General features: G+C 42.9%; 1 protein-coding gene across 1 annotated transcript; it reads left to right on the top strand.

Annotated features, from left to right (window-relative positions):
• The first annotated feature begins 4,546 nt into the window (after positions 1-4,546).
• rhogd (ras homolog gene family, member Gd) lies at positions 4,547-9,685 on the top strand. The gene is made up of 2 exons (XM_080745527.1): positions 4,547-4,595; positions 6,199-9,685. The coding sequence occupies exon 2, from the start codon at positions 6,229-6,231 to the stop codon at positions 6,805-6,807; it is 579 nt and encodes a 192-aa protein (XP_080601653.1). The 5' UTR covers positions 4,547-4,595; positions 6,199-6,228; the 3' UTR covers positions 6,808-9,685.
• Positions 9,686-17,440: the final 7,755 nt, after the last annotated feature.

Below are 17,440 nucleotides of genomic sequence, written 5' to 3'. Positions count from 1 at the left end.
CAGAATGGTGGTTTGCCTGTGAGAAAATTGGTGTCCATGTCAAAGTGACAGTCCTATGTGTTCACAGCTGTGCTTCCTTTTGTGTTTGGTGTGAAAGGTTTATATACCTCTCTTAACACACACACACACACACACACACACACACACACACACACACACACACACACACACACACACAGTGGGACGGTCATCTCAGAATTGTTTGTTTAGAGAGCCTTTATTTTGAAGTCCACTTCCTCTGCCCTTCACCTCTGCTGTGTCTACTTTAATCACTTAAGCCAGGGGCTTTTAACGTGTTCAGGCCAAGGACCCCTTAGTTGAGAGAGAGATGAAGCAGGGACCCCCACAACCTTTTCGTAGATTCCATATAGTTTAGTTTGACAGCACAATCATCAGAGTATTTTGGATTCATGTCAATTTGTGTTTTCAGATATTTAACCACTTGAACCGTCAATACTTAGGCCTAATAAACTTGACCTTTCACTCTGTACTTAGTGTGCTCTTTTTCCCCTCTACACCAAACCTCTTTGCTGAACTCTTTGCTGAAAATAGTCGATCTACAAGCTCACAAACGCCTCGCAGCGCGAGGCGTTGTGAGCTTGTAGATCTGCTATTTTTGGCTAAAGTTCCCAGAATATGGATGCTAGGGTTCAAGTGGTTCATAAAAAAAATGACAAAAAAAGGTTTCTGTCTCACAAAGACTTGGAGGACCCCGTGTAGTAACTCTGAGGACCCCCTAGGAGTCCCGGACCCCCTGTTGAAGACCCCTTGACTAGAGCCCTATATATACTTCATCATACTGCCAAACTGCCAAAATAGCAGGCAAGCACATGACGCGTCCCGTTGTGATGCGTTGTTGTGAGCTTGGCACATTGGCTATCTCTATGCTGCTGTGTATTAATGAAACACATTTTTTTAAGTAAAAGAAAGTTTGTCCAAAAATATGGATGCCACGGTTAATGTGATTAACCCCACAACATTTCTGGAACCACGCACGCACGCACGCACACACAGAGACACAGTCGGTGGTGGTTGTCAAGGAGATGCTATAGGCATCCCGGGACAGTCTCCCTGCAGAATAGAAGGGTGCGGGGGGGGGGGGGGGGGGTTGGGTGGGCTGCAGTCAGAGAGGGTGACAGCGGGTGCAGGGTCCCAGTGGGAAGCGTCTCTTTATGGGGCGGCGCTGACGCCAGTGCCTCTTGGGAAAGGCAATAAACTGGTGCCTCTTTGTTGTTCCCGAGTGTCCGGTTGTCGGTCAGCGCTGGCCTCTTAACCCGCCTCCAGTGTATAGAGGGTGACATCATCAAGCGATCCCCCCCTCTTTAAGCTGCCTTTATGGTGACTTGGGGAGAATAATGCCGTGATGTCTTAAAGGTGAACAAGTGATATATGGGCTTTACAGACCTAACCCAAGACCTTTTACTGACCCATCTCTCTCTCTGTGTGTGATGTGTGTGTATGTGTGTGCGCTGGTCAATCGTAACAGACCCGGGCCCTTTAGTTCAGTGATTCTGAACTTTATGCACCATTTGAAATAAAAAATACATAGACACTGTGTGTACACACACTGTTAAGGCCACTCCACACCAATGCAACTCTTGCAACAATTACGCCCAATGGCAGTTGCAAGGACTTGCATTGTCTGTAAAACTGTTTTGTTGCAAGGAGTTGCGACTAGTTGCATTGGTGCGGGCAACTCCGTAAGGATACCTAGTAGGATACCATTACTTCAAGGGTTTTAATTTAATGCAGCATTTCACTTTCCCCAAATGATGTACTGGGTCTAGTTTATTTCATGGCAGAATCCACTTCATTTTTTATTATGCATGTAATCCGGTTTTCTCGGTAATGAAGTACAAAAGCGACAGATACAAATGCACCAAATGGACCCATAATATCCCTGGTGGGTCCATTTGGTTCCATCATGTGTACACCGTCCAGCCCCTATAGGGAACCATTTGGTTCCTATTCCTAACTATAAATCATGCTGCGGAAGGATCAAGGGTTTTCCTAGAATACGTCTGTGGCTGTGGACTGCTATCTGTTAGCTCCCATGGAGGCTGCGGATAGAGGGCCTCCTTGGAAAATGACCCCAAATCCCCCCCACCGACTGTCATAGGTGCTATTAGGCTATTGTAGGGGTTGGCAATATGGAAAAAATGTTTGTTTCAATGGTTATTTTTCAAGTTACTTTCAAGTACAACAACCACCTACAGGGTAACAGTGGTCCTCAAAGTGGGGTCTAAATTGACCCTTAAAGGTCCATTTGGTTTCATTTGTATACTGTCAAGAGTGGGGAGACCTTGACTTGAGTTTGAGAACTACTGATTTAGACCAAAATGCAGGTTTAAATTGAATTCTGCAATGAATCTCTGTAAAAACAAATAATTCAACAGGATTTTTTATAAGGCTCCCTTATTGTATCACAATATATACGATATATCTGAAAAGGCATATTGTGGAGACATTGTATTGTCTCAACGATATTTATCTCCATATCGCCCACCCCAGTAGAAAGTAGAAACTGCAAAGCAAGACTAAAGCATGTTCACATGTAAAAACTGCATCCATCCTGCACTTCCAGCTGAATGTTATGATGTAACAACCGGCTCCCAGCAAGTTGACAGCGTGAAATATGGCTATGGGAAACCCCTCTTTTCTGCAGATGTCTCACTTTTTAAAATGCAGGTGAGGTAGGCCACTAATCAGTGCTTTGTGATCTACTGCACGGCTTCAAGAAGAAGCATGCTGTTATTTTTTTAGGTCAAGGGGGTCAGCTTTTGGGATCAGCCCAACATTTGTCAAATTCCATGACATAGCATGGCACACACCCACCCCTTCCCCTGAACACACACCAGTGCTCAGCATAATGCCTGTGGTGATGATACATAGCAGTGAACAGTAACAAAGTACATTTACTAGTAGTCTGCATTTTGTTTTAGTAGGCTGTACTTTACTAAGTTATTTGTAGTGGTTGCTATATTAGGCAACACACTATATTGTTCTCGGTCCGAGCAAAATGAACCTGCTTTTTGTAAACTTTTGCACAAACGTAAAAGTGAAGCTTTTTTGGTCATGCTTCACACACTGTTGTCAGGAACTTGCATACATAGACATCAAAGGGGGCTCGACTCCCTGCCCTTTATCGATCTGTAAAAAGTGCCCTCTCCAGACCATGAATGCTGTTTTTACTATGGTGAAAGAAATGCAAATGCCCTCTTTCCATGCCATACCTGACGGCAGCATTCAAGAGACATGCCTTGTCCAAACTCTCCTGAACTTGAATGCAGCATCTTATGTTGAAATCAAGAAATGTGTAGAAGTCAAGCATCGAAAATAGACGACCTCCGAGCTCACAACGTGCGACACGTTGTGAGCTTGGAGGTCTGCTATTTTCAATGTTTTCACCAAAAGGCCCTTTTAGAAATTTAGAAATCTCTAACATTTTCTGCACGTCCCTGACTGTTGATGCTTCATCATCACAATGTATAGGCCTATAATATAAATGTATTTGCAACCACACTTGCAAATCCCCGGAATTGCACCTTTCGATTTGGTATTAGTTTTATACTTATGACTTTAACTCCACTACCTTTCAAAGATATTAGGCCTACTTTTGACTCCACTACATTTCTAGAAAGGGGGGAAAGTACACAATTGTATTTAATTATATATTTCATAATAGTGAAAATGGGAGATCTACAAGTTCACAGCACATCTTGATATGACTCGTGGTGAGCTGCTATTTTCACCATTGGTATTTGGGGGACATTTCTGGAGATTCTTAGATTTTTGGTGGGAAATCTATGTCTACATTTGAATACAGCAGTGCATATAGAAGGCTTCTTTAATTCAACTACAGTACATATGTGACAGAGAAACTCTCACTTGCAGTTGAGTAGTTTTTGACCAGGAGTAAACCTACACTTGTTGAGTTCTTTGTCCACCACTGAATCTGATGATATATAGGTCTAATACTCACATAAAACGTTTAAACTATAGCTTGATTGATTGATTGATTGATTGATTGAAGACTTTATTAGTAGGTTGCATAGGGAAAGGTAGGCCTACAGTTTCAGGAAGGTACAGTTCACTGGTACAATTAAGGTCAATTAAAAGGAGATCCTAGTAGCTCTGCAGCTTATTTACACATGGAAACCTTTATTATGTCATATAACATTGAATGACAGACGGATAGAACACAGTACTTTGCAGAGCAAAATAAACAAATAATAGTCATAAAGAAGAAAAAGAAAAGAAAGAAGAAAGGGAAATAATCGCTATTTACAGTGTAAAAGGGAGAGGTGTGTGGGCTACATTCTATTGTGTTGAATTTGGACAACAAGATTAAGTAACTTGTTTCAATTCAAATGACAGAAACGTTGCATTTCAAAACAAATGCCCATACAGCAAGTTTCACAATAAGCAAACTAGCACGGCTCACCACTGCCATCTAGCGGTCAGATGCCACCATCGTCAAACAAAGACCACAACTCCCATGGTGCAGTGCGCCCAGGGTTACGTAATGGACAACTCCCCGGATGCGGCTGTGATTGACTGTACGAGACGAAAAGGAGCTCCCAAGCTAAGTGGCGGTAAGTTTATAAAGAGCTTTAAAAGTCCGCTTTTTAGGGAAAACTACGCACTCAGAACTACGTAATGTGCAATTAACGAGATGAACTACGAGTTGGTCGCGTGTGCGAGAGCAGAAATGCCCTGAAATTGTGTTTGCGAAGTAACTTTCAACTTGTTTGCTAACTTAGTTAGCTTGTTAGCCTACCCAAACTGCGCCTAGTTCCTTAGCTTGACGCTAGCTACCGTTAGCCAGTGAGGGAACGCCTAGTGGCTTGGGACTATCATTAAAGTAAAACAACATCTCAAAGTTAATAGTTGACGCCAATAGTTGGGCTTTCTCGGTTTGGGAAACCGTCGATATGCTTGGATCATTTGTCGATCAAGAAGCAAAGTCTCTTGGCATTATATAAATCATAATCTATTGCCTCGTCGATCAGCCAAATAGCGGTAGTTAGTAAGTTAGCTCTCATCTCATGCTAAAACACAACCAGACGCTTTTTTGGTTCGTTAAACCAAAGTGTTACTTATGCGTGAAAGATTTGGCTTTATAATATTTTGTTATCGTGTTTATGAAGTGGCCTGACGTTAGGAAATGTGGAAACGACGGTTGTTTGAATTGACTTGTTTGATGTTGTAAGTTTTATCTGAATCTACTTATTGTCACATCACCGGTTTGAAGAAGTGGGTGAAACTGTTGTTTGGTACAACAAGCTCTATCGTTTGTGGTGTTCAGGAAATGTAAGAGGGCGAGAGAGAGAGGGAGGAAAACAAGGACTATAAGGATACAATAAACAGGCCAGATATTCAAAAATGCTTGAAATATGTTGTGAAAATACACATTTCAGGAATATACACAGGTACAAGCACCCACAGATATTCTTGCTAATGGCAATGGTTCAAGGCAGTGTTGTTGCGTAAAAGTAGTGAGCTTCTAGTTTTGGCTTTTTTTGTGTGTGCTATTTTAGAATAATTCTGAAAGTGAAAGTGGTTAAGTGTATACTGTGGGTTTTTATTAATGCAAAAATATTGAAAAGCACTTGTGACTGAATAATAACTACACTGCATCCAATAGGACGCAAGTTCTTTATTCCATTTCCTGAAAAGTAGTTTGTTTTGGACATATAAGGTTTCCACCCGACATCCATAATATGTAGTAACCGGTATATTGTACTCAGTTCAATTTCAATTCAAAGGAGCTTTATTGGCATGAGAAAACATACGTTTGCATTGCCAAAGCAAGTGTCAAAATGTAATAAAAACAGTTGAAAAAGGGGAACATAGTACAGTTGGAGGGGGTACAGCGTTGTGCAAACAGAGCTGTGTCACATTTTGTCTGTAGTCCTTAGGGTGGTTGTATTCCATTCTCTAGCCTTCTTTTATCACAACAGTTTGCAATTCCTGCTGTTGTGTTCGCACATTGTTGTATTTCTCCCAGTAAGTATGGGAGTTTTTCTGTCGTTGGTCATGTTTTCAAATTCTCATTGGGTGTGTGTGTGCAATCTGTGGGAAGTATTCATCCATTGTTCTTTGTATAATAAACAGGTATATTGTACTCATTTCCTTATTGTTCTTTGTATGGTAAACAGGTACGTTTTGCTCATTGTTCCTTGTTGTTTTTCCTAGGTGCTGCAGCCCACAGTGGTTGAAGGCAGGATGCAGACCATAAAGTGTGTGGTGGTGGGCGACGGGGCGGTGGGCAAGACCTGCCTGCTCATCTCCTACACCACCAACGCCTTCCCCGAGGAGTACATTCCCACCGTGTTCGACAACTACAGCGCCCAGATGAGCGTGGACGGCCGCACGGTCAGCCTCAACCTGTGGGACACGGCGGGCCAGGAGGAGTACGACCGCCTGCGCACGCTCTCCTACCCGCAGACCAACGTCTTCATCATCTGCTTCTCCATCGGCAGCCCCTCGTCCCACGCCAACGTGCGGCACAAGTGGCACCCGGAGGTGTCCCACCACTGCCCCAGCGTGCCTATCCTGCTGGTGGGCACCAAGCGGGACCTGCGGGGCGACGCCGAGACGGTGAAGAAGCTGAAGGAGCAGAGCCTGGCGCCCACCAGCCAGCAGCAGGGCAACGCCCTGGCCAAGCAGATAGGCGCGGTCAAGTACATGGAGTGCTCCGCCCTGCTGCAGGAGGGCGTCCGGGAGGTGTTCGCCGAGGCCGTGCGGGCCGTCTTGTACCCCGTCACGAAAAAGAAAGGAGGAAAGGTTTGTGTGCTGTTGTAATGGACCAACGGTTCCCGGACTCGGACTTGCGGAGGGGGAGGAGGAGAGAGAAAGGGGATGTGGGACCAGGAGGGCCTTGTCTAGCTGCCTCCACCTCTACCAGTGTGTAGTAGACTCTTCATTCAGCTCCTCTGTACGCTCCTCTCTTCCCTCATTCATCTCCTGGGGGGGGATTTCATTCCATCAACACCAAAGTGACTTATGATGCCAAAACAGAGGCTACAGAGTGGATCTTCCCTCTTTCTTTCTTGGTCTCTTCTTTGTCTTTTAACTTTTGATATTTACACCCTTTTTTTCCCCCATCAACAAATGTTTCATCTTCTAAGATTAATAGTTTTCTCTTGCTTTGCCTTATGAAATCTCATGCTGACTGTGCTCGTCACAAGCCATAATAATAAGCAAACCAACCAGGCTGCCCTGTTTGACTGGAGAGAAGAGATCTGCCTTTTGTTCAGGTAGAGCAATAATGACTACCTCAAACTCTCACCCTGGGTGCATCTCAACAGTTTTCAAAAATAACTCCCCCCACCTGACCCCTGAATCATGCCCTCATTTGCCCTTTCAGCGGTAAACGGCATGTCTAGAGGGTGAACGCAACGTTTAATTCTAAGCCGTCTGGCCACAGCCGAGGTGTGACGGTCGTCTCCGAGGCGTATTCCAGTGTGCACAGATTAGAGGTTAAACTCCTCGAGAGCTGCCAGTCTCTCTCTCCTGTGCCCGGTGTGGCATCACGCGAGAGCTGCCAGTCTCTCCTTCCACAGCGCCCCAGTGGAGCCAAATAGGCCCTGTGAGATAATAAGTCCCCGGATCATTAAAATCAGCCAACCGTTTGCCCTTCCTCCTGTAATGGAGGAGCGGGTGTCCATAATGGCCTGACGGATGAACCGCTTGCCAGTACTTGGGTTTGTCAAAAATGTCATTGTCAGGAAGCCTCTGGTTGTGTTGTGCCGCTCTGCTCTAGCTTTGTCTTAATGCTTTCAGACTCACACTGAGTGCTGTTTAAACCACTCCTAAGCATAGCTTACTGACAGGGTAGGATCATCCAGTGACTGTTTTATTTTTTGGCTAAGTATGTTGAATTTACTCTGATGGTTGTATTTCCCCCCCACTTATTGTTTTTAACCCATGAGTGTGATCATGGCTAAAGTTGAATATTATTTTTGTTATAACCTATGTCCAATTGATCCGTGAGATGATATATTGTGTTGTCTAGCTAATATACTTGGATTTGATAAACCAGGACGCATTAAGTTTCCCTGTCAATTACGTTTGTCGCCTTAACATTTCTCTCAGCAGATTATAAATAGGTTTGACTGATTTAATTGATTGTTTGATAGGCTACAGCCTACGTTGTGTTGGTTTACTGATCATCATTTAATCTCAGAGAATTCTCTAGTGCCATGACTGCCATATAGCCTGGTATTTCTGCAGGTCTAGTTCCTTACTGCATCGAAGGGGCCTTTAAAACAGAAATCGTCAGGTGCCTTATCTAAACCAAAGACTGTAGCAGAAGCCCCTCTTATCAAAACCCAAAGGCTCCTGTTGTAGTGCTGCGAGTGCCACCAGGCCTGTCTGTGTTTGACACGGGGTAAACCAACTCTGGTTTCAGTTTCATGTGTATTTCAGAAACTTGTTTATGCAATACTTCCTGTTGAAAAACACCCATTCTCAGACTCGTCTCGTGGCACACAGGTGCTAAACCGACGTCAACTCAGGTCTGATTTGATTGGCCTGGTGGTGTGTGAAACGGAGCGCTCCTTGCCCATGTTTCTTCTGAACAGTGTGGTTTACATCCCCGCGTTGTGCACAAGCAATAAGGCCAAGAAGGCTTACAGGCACACCATAACTCTCAACGTAAGCGTGGCAAGAACTCTTTAGTGGAAAGTGCCTTGTTCGCCAATCTGAGAAATTTTTATATTCCATTTTATGATTATTTTTTTAAAACAAAAAAATGGTTGCTTGATGCCCACAGCTGTCAATAACGGTAGACCATTTTACTATACAGTTTCTTTTTTGTTATTTTCATGTACTCATATGAAAAGGGCATACTGTTGTTATAAGTAAACTTTTTGAATGTGGCTTGTCTGTGTAAAGTATAGCAAAAATGATGCGTGACACGGGTGCCAGGTTTCGTGTTAACACCAATGATTCCGTTGGTCTGTGGTCTCTGTTGAGGAAGTCTGTGTTGTTGAGGAAGTGTGACGTCTTAACAGATCCATATGACTTAATGTGTGGAGGGGGTGAATGTAATGCTTAATGTATGCTCCGCCGTACGCCGGAAATAGCTGATCTACAAGTACACGCCAGCACGTGGCGTACAAACTCTGATTCTGCATCTCATTCTTGTCAGATTTAACCACTCCAACTCTATTATTCTTATGGACCCGAGTTAAACTGTAGTTAGATCGCTTTTCGCCCCGACTATACCAAACCGTTTCCTCAAAAATAGCCGATCTACAAGCTCATGTGAGCATGTAGATTGTTTTCTTTTTGGCCAATCTACCCCCAAGAAAAAGGGGAGAGATGCCGAGAAGACCAACCCTGGCCCGGAGAACCAATCAACGAAGGCTTGTTTAGGTCTGCTATTTCCAGCACGCGATACCGTCGTACGAGGGAGCATGAAAGTCGGGCTTAAAGTGTACGCGTTAACGTGTCAAACTGTCAACTGTGGTTGAGCTCGGTGTTTTCTGAACGTCACTCGGGAGACGCCGTGGAAGTGGAACACACCTGTGTGGGGCTCTCTTTGTCTGTGTCCCGGAGCTGTCTGTATTGCTACCGTGTGCGTGGTACTACACTTTTACACTGGGAACTTGATTTGTAGAAATCTATTTGTAATTGTTTTATATATAACAAAAAGCATATTTGTATAAATGAACTAACAGTGAGATGATTTTAAATTATGCCAAATAAAAAAAAAGAGAAGAAAACGGTGGTCAAAACCAGATGGAAGTGTTTTTTGGCGGTGCTTGTTTCTTTTACTTCCCTTTATCTCTTTTTAGAAATAGGCCGATGCACACCTCAAAGTTTGGTAACTTCCCTTCATGCTTTTATTTTGAGGAAGTACTTAAAATGGGCTGATGACTACACAACGCTGCTGCTGTGGGGCTGTGGCTGCGACGAATGATGCACGCAATAAGAACAAAGCCATGTTGACGATGTCCTCATTTTAATTCCCAGTTTAGATGAGGAAATCCCCATACATACAATGTCCAACCTTTGCCATTACCGTTACTAAACACTAGATGGACACACAGACCTCTCGTTCAGCTCTGCATCATCATCATAATGGAATTGAGCGTGCTTCCTTGGGGCCTTACCTACTACACAATGTTTGTCTTGTCGGTGCGTTCAGAGTTAATGGTCTGAACCCCCATCCTTGGATTCAGGGCCAATCATTCATCCTCAACCCCAGAAGAACACCCACCACACACGGGTGTCACACCAAATTCTGGGCCCTGGGGGTACAAGTATTTTGCCTGGCTGCAAGCGTCAGACTCTTCACACACTATATTCAGGGGGTGGTAATGTGCAGACTGATTTATCAGGCTAACAAGTATTCACTCACATTTTGTGCTTTAACTATTGAAAAATAGATATGTAGATCTAATCTGCTATTTTTGAAAAATCGTGAAAATTTGTGCAAGTCTGAATATTTCAAATCCTAAGGTTTTTTGGGAAAAAAAACTGTTATGTCAGTGGTGCTCAAACCTTTTCATGTGAAGGACCCCCAAAATGATATGTATTTGGCCACGGACTCCCATCTCAAAATATTTACTACCAGGGAGCGACCCGCCAGAAGCAAAATCTGAGTTACACATGTTTGCTTAAAAAAAGTACATATATTCAAACATTTGTACACATTTTCACGACTTTTCAAAAATAACAGATCTACAAGCTCGGTGCCGCGCTGTGAGCTTGTAGATCTGCTATTTTTTCAATAGCTAAAGTATAAAATAATCAAGGCCCCTCCACCTTGGGCCCTAGTAACTCAGTCCCTCCCCCCTTGTGACGCCCCTGTCTCCAATCAATTGCACGGGTGTAGAAGCTCAATGTGCCGCTGCTAACTCTGAAAAATTCCCCTGACCTTTATGGGTGGTGGCTCTACTGGCATCATGACAGATTGTGTGGAACTCCACCATAAACCATTACAACACCGCAGCAACATTTTAGGGCCTGTTTCATCTCTCCAAGACGGAGGGGCGCTGTCCCTAAATGTTTTATGAGCTCACGCAGCTTCCAAAAGCTGCCAGAGTGTGGTATAGACAGCAGCACTTGACATTTATGTCACTAAATTACCTGAGGCCTGTGAATTGCCCGAGGGCCCATTCAGAGCTACCAGTGACCCGGGAAAGCAATCAATGTCGCAATAATAATCTATACGACTTATGTTTTCAAAATCACTGTGAACAAAGATTTATGTTGTTCACTCACATTGCTGGCTGCTGTGACAACTGAATTTCCCCACACGCAGGATTTAGGCTCTGGGGTTTTTGTCAGACAACACACATGATACATAGACTCATATGATGGACCTAACATACATGATACATGCACTCTAGACATAAATTATAATTAAAATGGGATTTTACAATATCGGGACTGGTAGGCGATTGATCATAAAGCCCTATGTTGATGTATGGCAGTGGTTCTCAAAGTGGGGTCCGGGGACAACCATGATTCCGCCTCCCATGTTGATGTATGGCAGTGGTTCTCAAAGTGGGGTCCAGGGACAACCATGATTCCTTGACAGGATTCTAAATGGGTGAATATTATGATCTTAGTTTCTGTGTGTAACGTGGTTTTGTTCTAAAGCAGTGGTTCTCAACCTGTGGGTCGGGACCCCATTATTTTGGGGGGGGGGTCCCCAGATGTTTAGCAAAATGTTAACATTGTTTTCTCACTCAACAGTAAACAGACCAACATACAGTATACAGTAAGTGTAGGGTATCTGCACATTTCTGAAGTGACAATTTAAGGACTTTTTAGTACCTCTGGTCAAACATTGGTCAAATTGTTCAATATTAGAGGCAGAAATTGTGAAAATAGACGATCTACATGAGTTTCCTGCCCACAATTAGAAGGAAATCAAGTTCACCTGGAGCTGACGCCCAGCATGGCTGCAGATAGCCTTACACAGGTAGACTATAAAACAGCCTTGGTGGCAGAGCAGAGGAGCTTAATGGCATCCAGGAAAGTTTGTTTGGGAAGGGACGGAAGGTCAAACCGTGGAACAAACTGACAGACAATACACTTCAAAAGCACCTGGCTAGAAGGGGGAAAAGAAAGGTGATGATTTTATTATTTGTCAATCTTGTGCTGTCACTGTTGAGGGATATTGGTCTTATTGTATTTAGTCTTATCTTCTCACATTGCATTTTTGGTTACTGGTTATGCATGCACGCTGAACAGTCTAATTGTATTGTTAATGTGTAGGCTATGTTTGGCAATGTATTCATAGTGATTTGGAGTTTACATGAAATGTACACATGTTTTGTCAGGTGATGCAATGATTAATTGACTTAAATGTATGTATTATTATTTATTTCTTCTCAGTTTGAGACTACAAATAAAATGGTCAAATCACCAGTCGAGCTTCAACTCTTTCATGGACAGCTGGCTGGCTCAGCTTCAGTGAAAACCAGCCTCTTCATCTACATCTACAAGAGTAGAAACGACCTCACCCAAAGGGCTGGCTGTCTACACCTGGCTGCAATACAACGGACCTCTCCCACTCTGAGACATCAGCTGAGCTCAAGCACACTGTCAATCCTGTTGGATGACTGGATCTGGTGGACAGTAACTAAAAACACTACAGCTAAGTGACGGTACATTATATATACACGGTCAAGGAAGCAAATAAGGACTATATGGAAAATGAACTGTGAACTCACCATTTATAATATGGACAGATAGACCTATTTTACCTCAGGGCCGTACAGAGAACACTGAGAAGGCAGGTTCTCAAACCTCACAAAAGGGCACTTGTGCCGATTTTTGGGGTGGTCTTTTTGTGGGGGTCCCTCTGATGGCAGCCAGCTCATTTAAGTTATAATGATAAATAATAATTATATTGAAATGAAGATTATTTCGTCAAATGTTTGTCTTGGCCATGGATGTTGGGCAGGCCGTGACACAGATCTGCGTTGGGGCCTAAGTGGTCTAGGAGTGTGGCATGGAGGTAGCAGATATGCCTTGCTCATCAGTACACTTGTATACTCCCAAACCTAGTGATTCCTTGACCGGATTCTAAATGGCCCGGGTCTGTAAGTGAGGTATGAATGTACACTCAGATTTATTGGGGTGATATTTATAACATTTATAAATAAATAAATGAGGAAATTAATGAATAAATATAGAAATACATAAATGAATAGACAAATACTTAAATAAATAATAGACAAATACTTAAATACATAAAATATTGCATAATTAAATCTTTTTTTCTTTTTAATGTTTATCCCACGATTTTGAAACCCATTTTCACCCAGTGCCAATTTCCTCTGCCATTCCTGGGGAGACGACGGACAAACCTCATGCTTCCTTCAATGCATGCATGGGTAGTCAAAGTTGTTTCTTTTCACCTGACTGGGGGGATTTCCCTGGGATGGATGTAGCTCGTGCACGTTATTCCAACCAGTTCCTTTCCCCTCCATCAGACGCCCCGGCTGGCCAGGGGGAGGCATTATTGAGACCAGGATTACTGCATGTTTTTGTGAGGGTATCAACCTAGATTTTCTTTTAAATCTTGCAGTGCAAATTTAAGATTATCACTCTTTACACCCTTTGTTTTCCTGGGCAGCTTATTTATGCGCCAACGGCTGGTCACACCTTTTTATCCTGTGGCACCGATAACGTTTATCTCGTGTACACACAGATTTATCAGGGCGATATTACGTTTCTTTTTTATTTTCTGTCTAACATGATTGTGTCCTAAAGCCACCCAGGCCCCCATGTGTTTTCCTGGGGCGCTTCTTTCGGCGCCAACGGCTGGTCACACCTTTTTAGCCTGTGGCACCGATAACGTTGATCATCTTGTGTACACTCGGGTTTTATCGGGGTGATATTATTTATGGTTTTTGTTTCCGTCTATAACATGATTGTGTCCTAAAAGCCACTGTTTTCCTGGGCAGCTTCTTTGGGTGCCAATTGCTGGTTGAAGGCGACCCACTCGACGCCTATTCTCTCAGGCTTATGGCATATATTTGTTTTTGTTTGGTTGTTTGTCTATGGCTTTGTAAAAAGAAGTCTGTGGGTTCATGAAAGGTGCTGTATAAATTAAAGTTATTTTTGTTATTATTAAAGCCAGTTCATCGGTATGTATGTGAGTGTGTTACCTTCATGCGGTGAGAGCTGTTGCTTTCTGAAGGCATGTTTCAGTGGAGACTGGTACTAGACCTTTCATACTAATGAGCTTTCTCTCCATGCCAACACGCCACATAATACGTAACACAAATATGAACCCATACCTTTGGGTTCATATTTGTGTTGTTCCCATCAGTACCATTTTGTACTGATTCTGAGAATTGATGCATATTTTCAGTCTTGTCTGTAGCATTTAGATTTTCAGCCATTTTGGCTTACAGTGTGCTGCTTCTTTTCATTACACACAGTAGCCTCTGACGGTGGTTCCACATTTCTTGGTTCCACCTCTGTGTTGTTGCAAATTTTATATACTGTATTTTGTTAACTTATGCTGGGTGCCCTCACTTGTGTTGAAGGAGCGTTTTTCTTCACGACTTTGCTATATTTCATGGCTTAAGTTCACATTTGAGTATACTAATGTACCAATACTGTCTCAAATGGTTTATCTGTAAATGTCAGTTTCACAGAGAATTTGTGTTGCCAAGGTGAATAATATAAATAAATGTACAAGCGAAACCAGCAGGATAAGATTTTCTTTTCTTTTGGTAACATTTCTATACATTTTTGGCTTCTAACAAATCCTACAGATGTGTGGAACCTTTTACCTTTTTTTTTTAGTCCACAAGGGTATGGTCTACACAAAAATGAATTGAAAAAGATGTGGGAACGATATAAATTTTTCTAGGCACCGTTTCTTGGGTCACAACATGGTCCTTTTCAGCCACGACCCCAAAATAATATTTTTACTGGGGACCGACCCCCCCCCCCCCCCCCCCCCCCCCCCCCCCAACACACACACACCCACCCTACGAGCACTAAGAGTTGAGGCATTACATTTTGCATAACACGGTTCTATTGTGAAAATAGCAGATCGGCTATTTCTGCCTCTAATATTTGATAATTTGGCCAATGTTTAACGTGTCATTTTAGAGGTATTAAAAAGTCCTTAAATTGTCACTTCAGAAATGTGCTTACCCTCCATACACTCAAACCGTATGTTGGTTTGTTTGCTTTTGAGTGAGAAAACAGTGTTTCACATTAAGCTAATCATCTGGGAACCCCCAAAAATAATTTGCACAGGTTGAGAACCACTGGTCTAGGTCAGTGTATCTCAAAAACTTTGAAATTTGAAGGTCTACCCTTAACTCTGCCAGCATACAAACAAACATTAGCCATATTGGAGGCAGAAATTGTGAAAATAGCCGATCTACATGTTCACAACGCGCGTTGTGAGCATGTAGATCTAATTTCACAATAGAACTGTGTTGTAATGCCTCAACTCTTAGTGTTCGTCTGGGTGGGTGGGGGGGTCCCCAGTTAAAATATGATTATTTTGGGGGTCACGGCCTGAAAAGGTTGAGAACTACTGATTTGTCACCATTCGTTCGACAAAGTACGCAACCACCGTTCTTGAGGCACAGTATACTGTCGATACTCCTGGTCAAATATTTCTATACCACTTTCTAAGTCAGGGGTCTTCAACGTTTTCAGGCCAAGGACGCCTTAGTTGAGAGAGAGATGAAGCAGGGACCCCCACAACCTTTTCATAGATTCCATATACCGGTTGTTTCATTGTTTGACGGCACAATCATCAATATATTTTATATAAACTCGACATTCTTTTCCCCCTCTACACCAAACCACTTTTCAGAAAATAGCCGATCTACAAGCTCAACGCCTCGCAGCGTTGGATTCAAGTGGTTAATATAAAAAAGGAGAAAAAAGGTTTCTGTCAAGATTTGGAGGACCCCCGTAGTAACTCTATGAGGACCCCCCTCGGGGTCCCGGATCCCCTGTTGAAGACCCTTGTTCTAAGTGGAAGCTTAAATAAAACATAATTATAAAAATACTGTAGGCCTACTGTAGGCAACTGGAGTGGACAGTTCCCTGCTTAGGTTAAGTGCCGGAAATGTTTTACTGCCAGCAGATGGTATATTGCTGCCATTATATGCTGTTACTGTTGATTGACTGTACATAATTATATATACACACTGCCCCCTGCTGTTTTTGGAGACATTACACCAAGCAATATTCATGCCTTTATTAAGAGGCTGAACACACACCTCTGTGACTGTAATCCCATAAAGCTCAAGGACATTTAATCATTAAACATTCAGTTTATATATCATACACCCCTGACTGAGTAGCTGCAGATCAGTGATAGGTTCTTTGAATGTTTTGTCATAAAGCCTGTATCTGCAAAAGCTTAATAAAAGAGAAAAGAAATAGATACTGTATGGGCTGTCTTTCTCCATATATGGGCATTCCCATATGAAGTCCTGTTAGATATGGGCTTAATATTGATGATGACATCAGGGATCTCCGTAGATGGGCATAAAAGGGATTCTGTTAAAGTGGTTCCCATTACATCACAACATACAATCCCTTGTATGCCCATACGTGGAGATAGATCCCTATCTGTACCAGCCACACAGATATGGGCAATGTCTTGGCCATCAGGCCAGTGATGTATATCGATGACCTCAGGGATCTTCATATATGGGCATAAAAGGGATAATATGCCTTTATCCCTTTTATGCTAAAAAATAAAAGGCCCCCCCCCCCCCCCCCCCCCCCCCCCCCCCCAACACAAACACACACACACACCCACCCTACGAGCACTAAGAGTTGAGGCATTACATTTTGCATAACACGGTTCTATTGTGAAAATAGCAGATCGGCTATTTCTGCCTCTAATATTTGATAATTTGGCCAATGTTTAACGTGTCATTTTAGAGGTATTAAAAAGTCCTTAAATTGTCACTTCAGAAATGTGCTTACCCTCCATACACTCAAACCGTATGTTGGTTTGTTTGCTTTTGAGTGAGAAAACAGTGTTTCACATTAAGCTAATCATCTGGGAACCCCCAAAAATAATTTGCACAGGTTGAGAACCACTGCAGTCTAGGTCAGTGTATCTCAATAACTTTGAAATTTGAAGGTCTACCCTTAACTCTGCCAGCATACAAACAAACATTAGCCATATTGGAGGCAGAAATTGTGAAAATAGCCGATCTACATGTTCACAACGCGCGTTGTGAGCATGTAGATCTAATTTCACAATAGAACTGTGTTGTAATGCCTCAACTCTTAGTGTTCGTCTGGGTGGGTGGGGGGGGGGGGGGGGGTCCCCAGTTAAAATATGATTATTTTGGGGGTCACGGCCTGAAAAGGTTGAGAACTACTGATTTGTCACCATTCGTTCGACAAAGTACGCAACCACCGTTCTTGAGGCACAGTATACTGTCGATGTTTAACGTGTCATAAAAGG

The sequence above is a fragment of the Nannobrachium achirus genome (genome assembly GCF_963921795.1).
Source record: "Nannobrachium achirus genome assembly, chromosome: 17".
Lineage (NCBI taxonomy): Eukaryota > Metazoa > Chordata > Actinopteri > Myctophiformes > Myctophidae > Nannobrachium > Nannobrachium achirus.
The sequence above is the reverse complement of the archived record's forward strand: the minus strand, read 5'-3'. Positions and strand labels throughout refer to the sequence as shown.

What these genes read in the sequence shown, in the direction of transcription:
- rhogd (XM_080745527.1), top strand. Translation starts at nt 6,229, where the DNA reads ATGCAGACCATAAAGTGTGTGGTGGTGGGCGACGGGGCGGTGGGCAAG.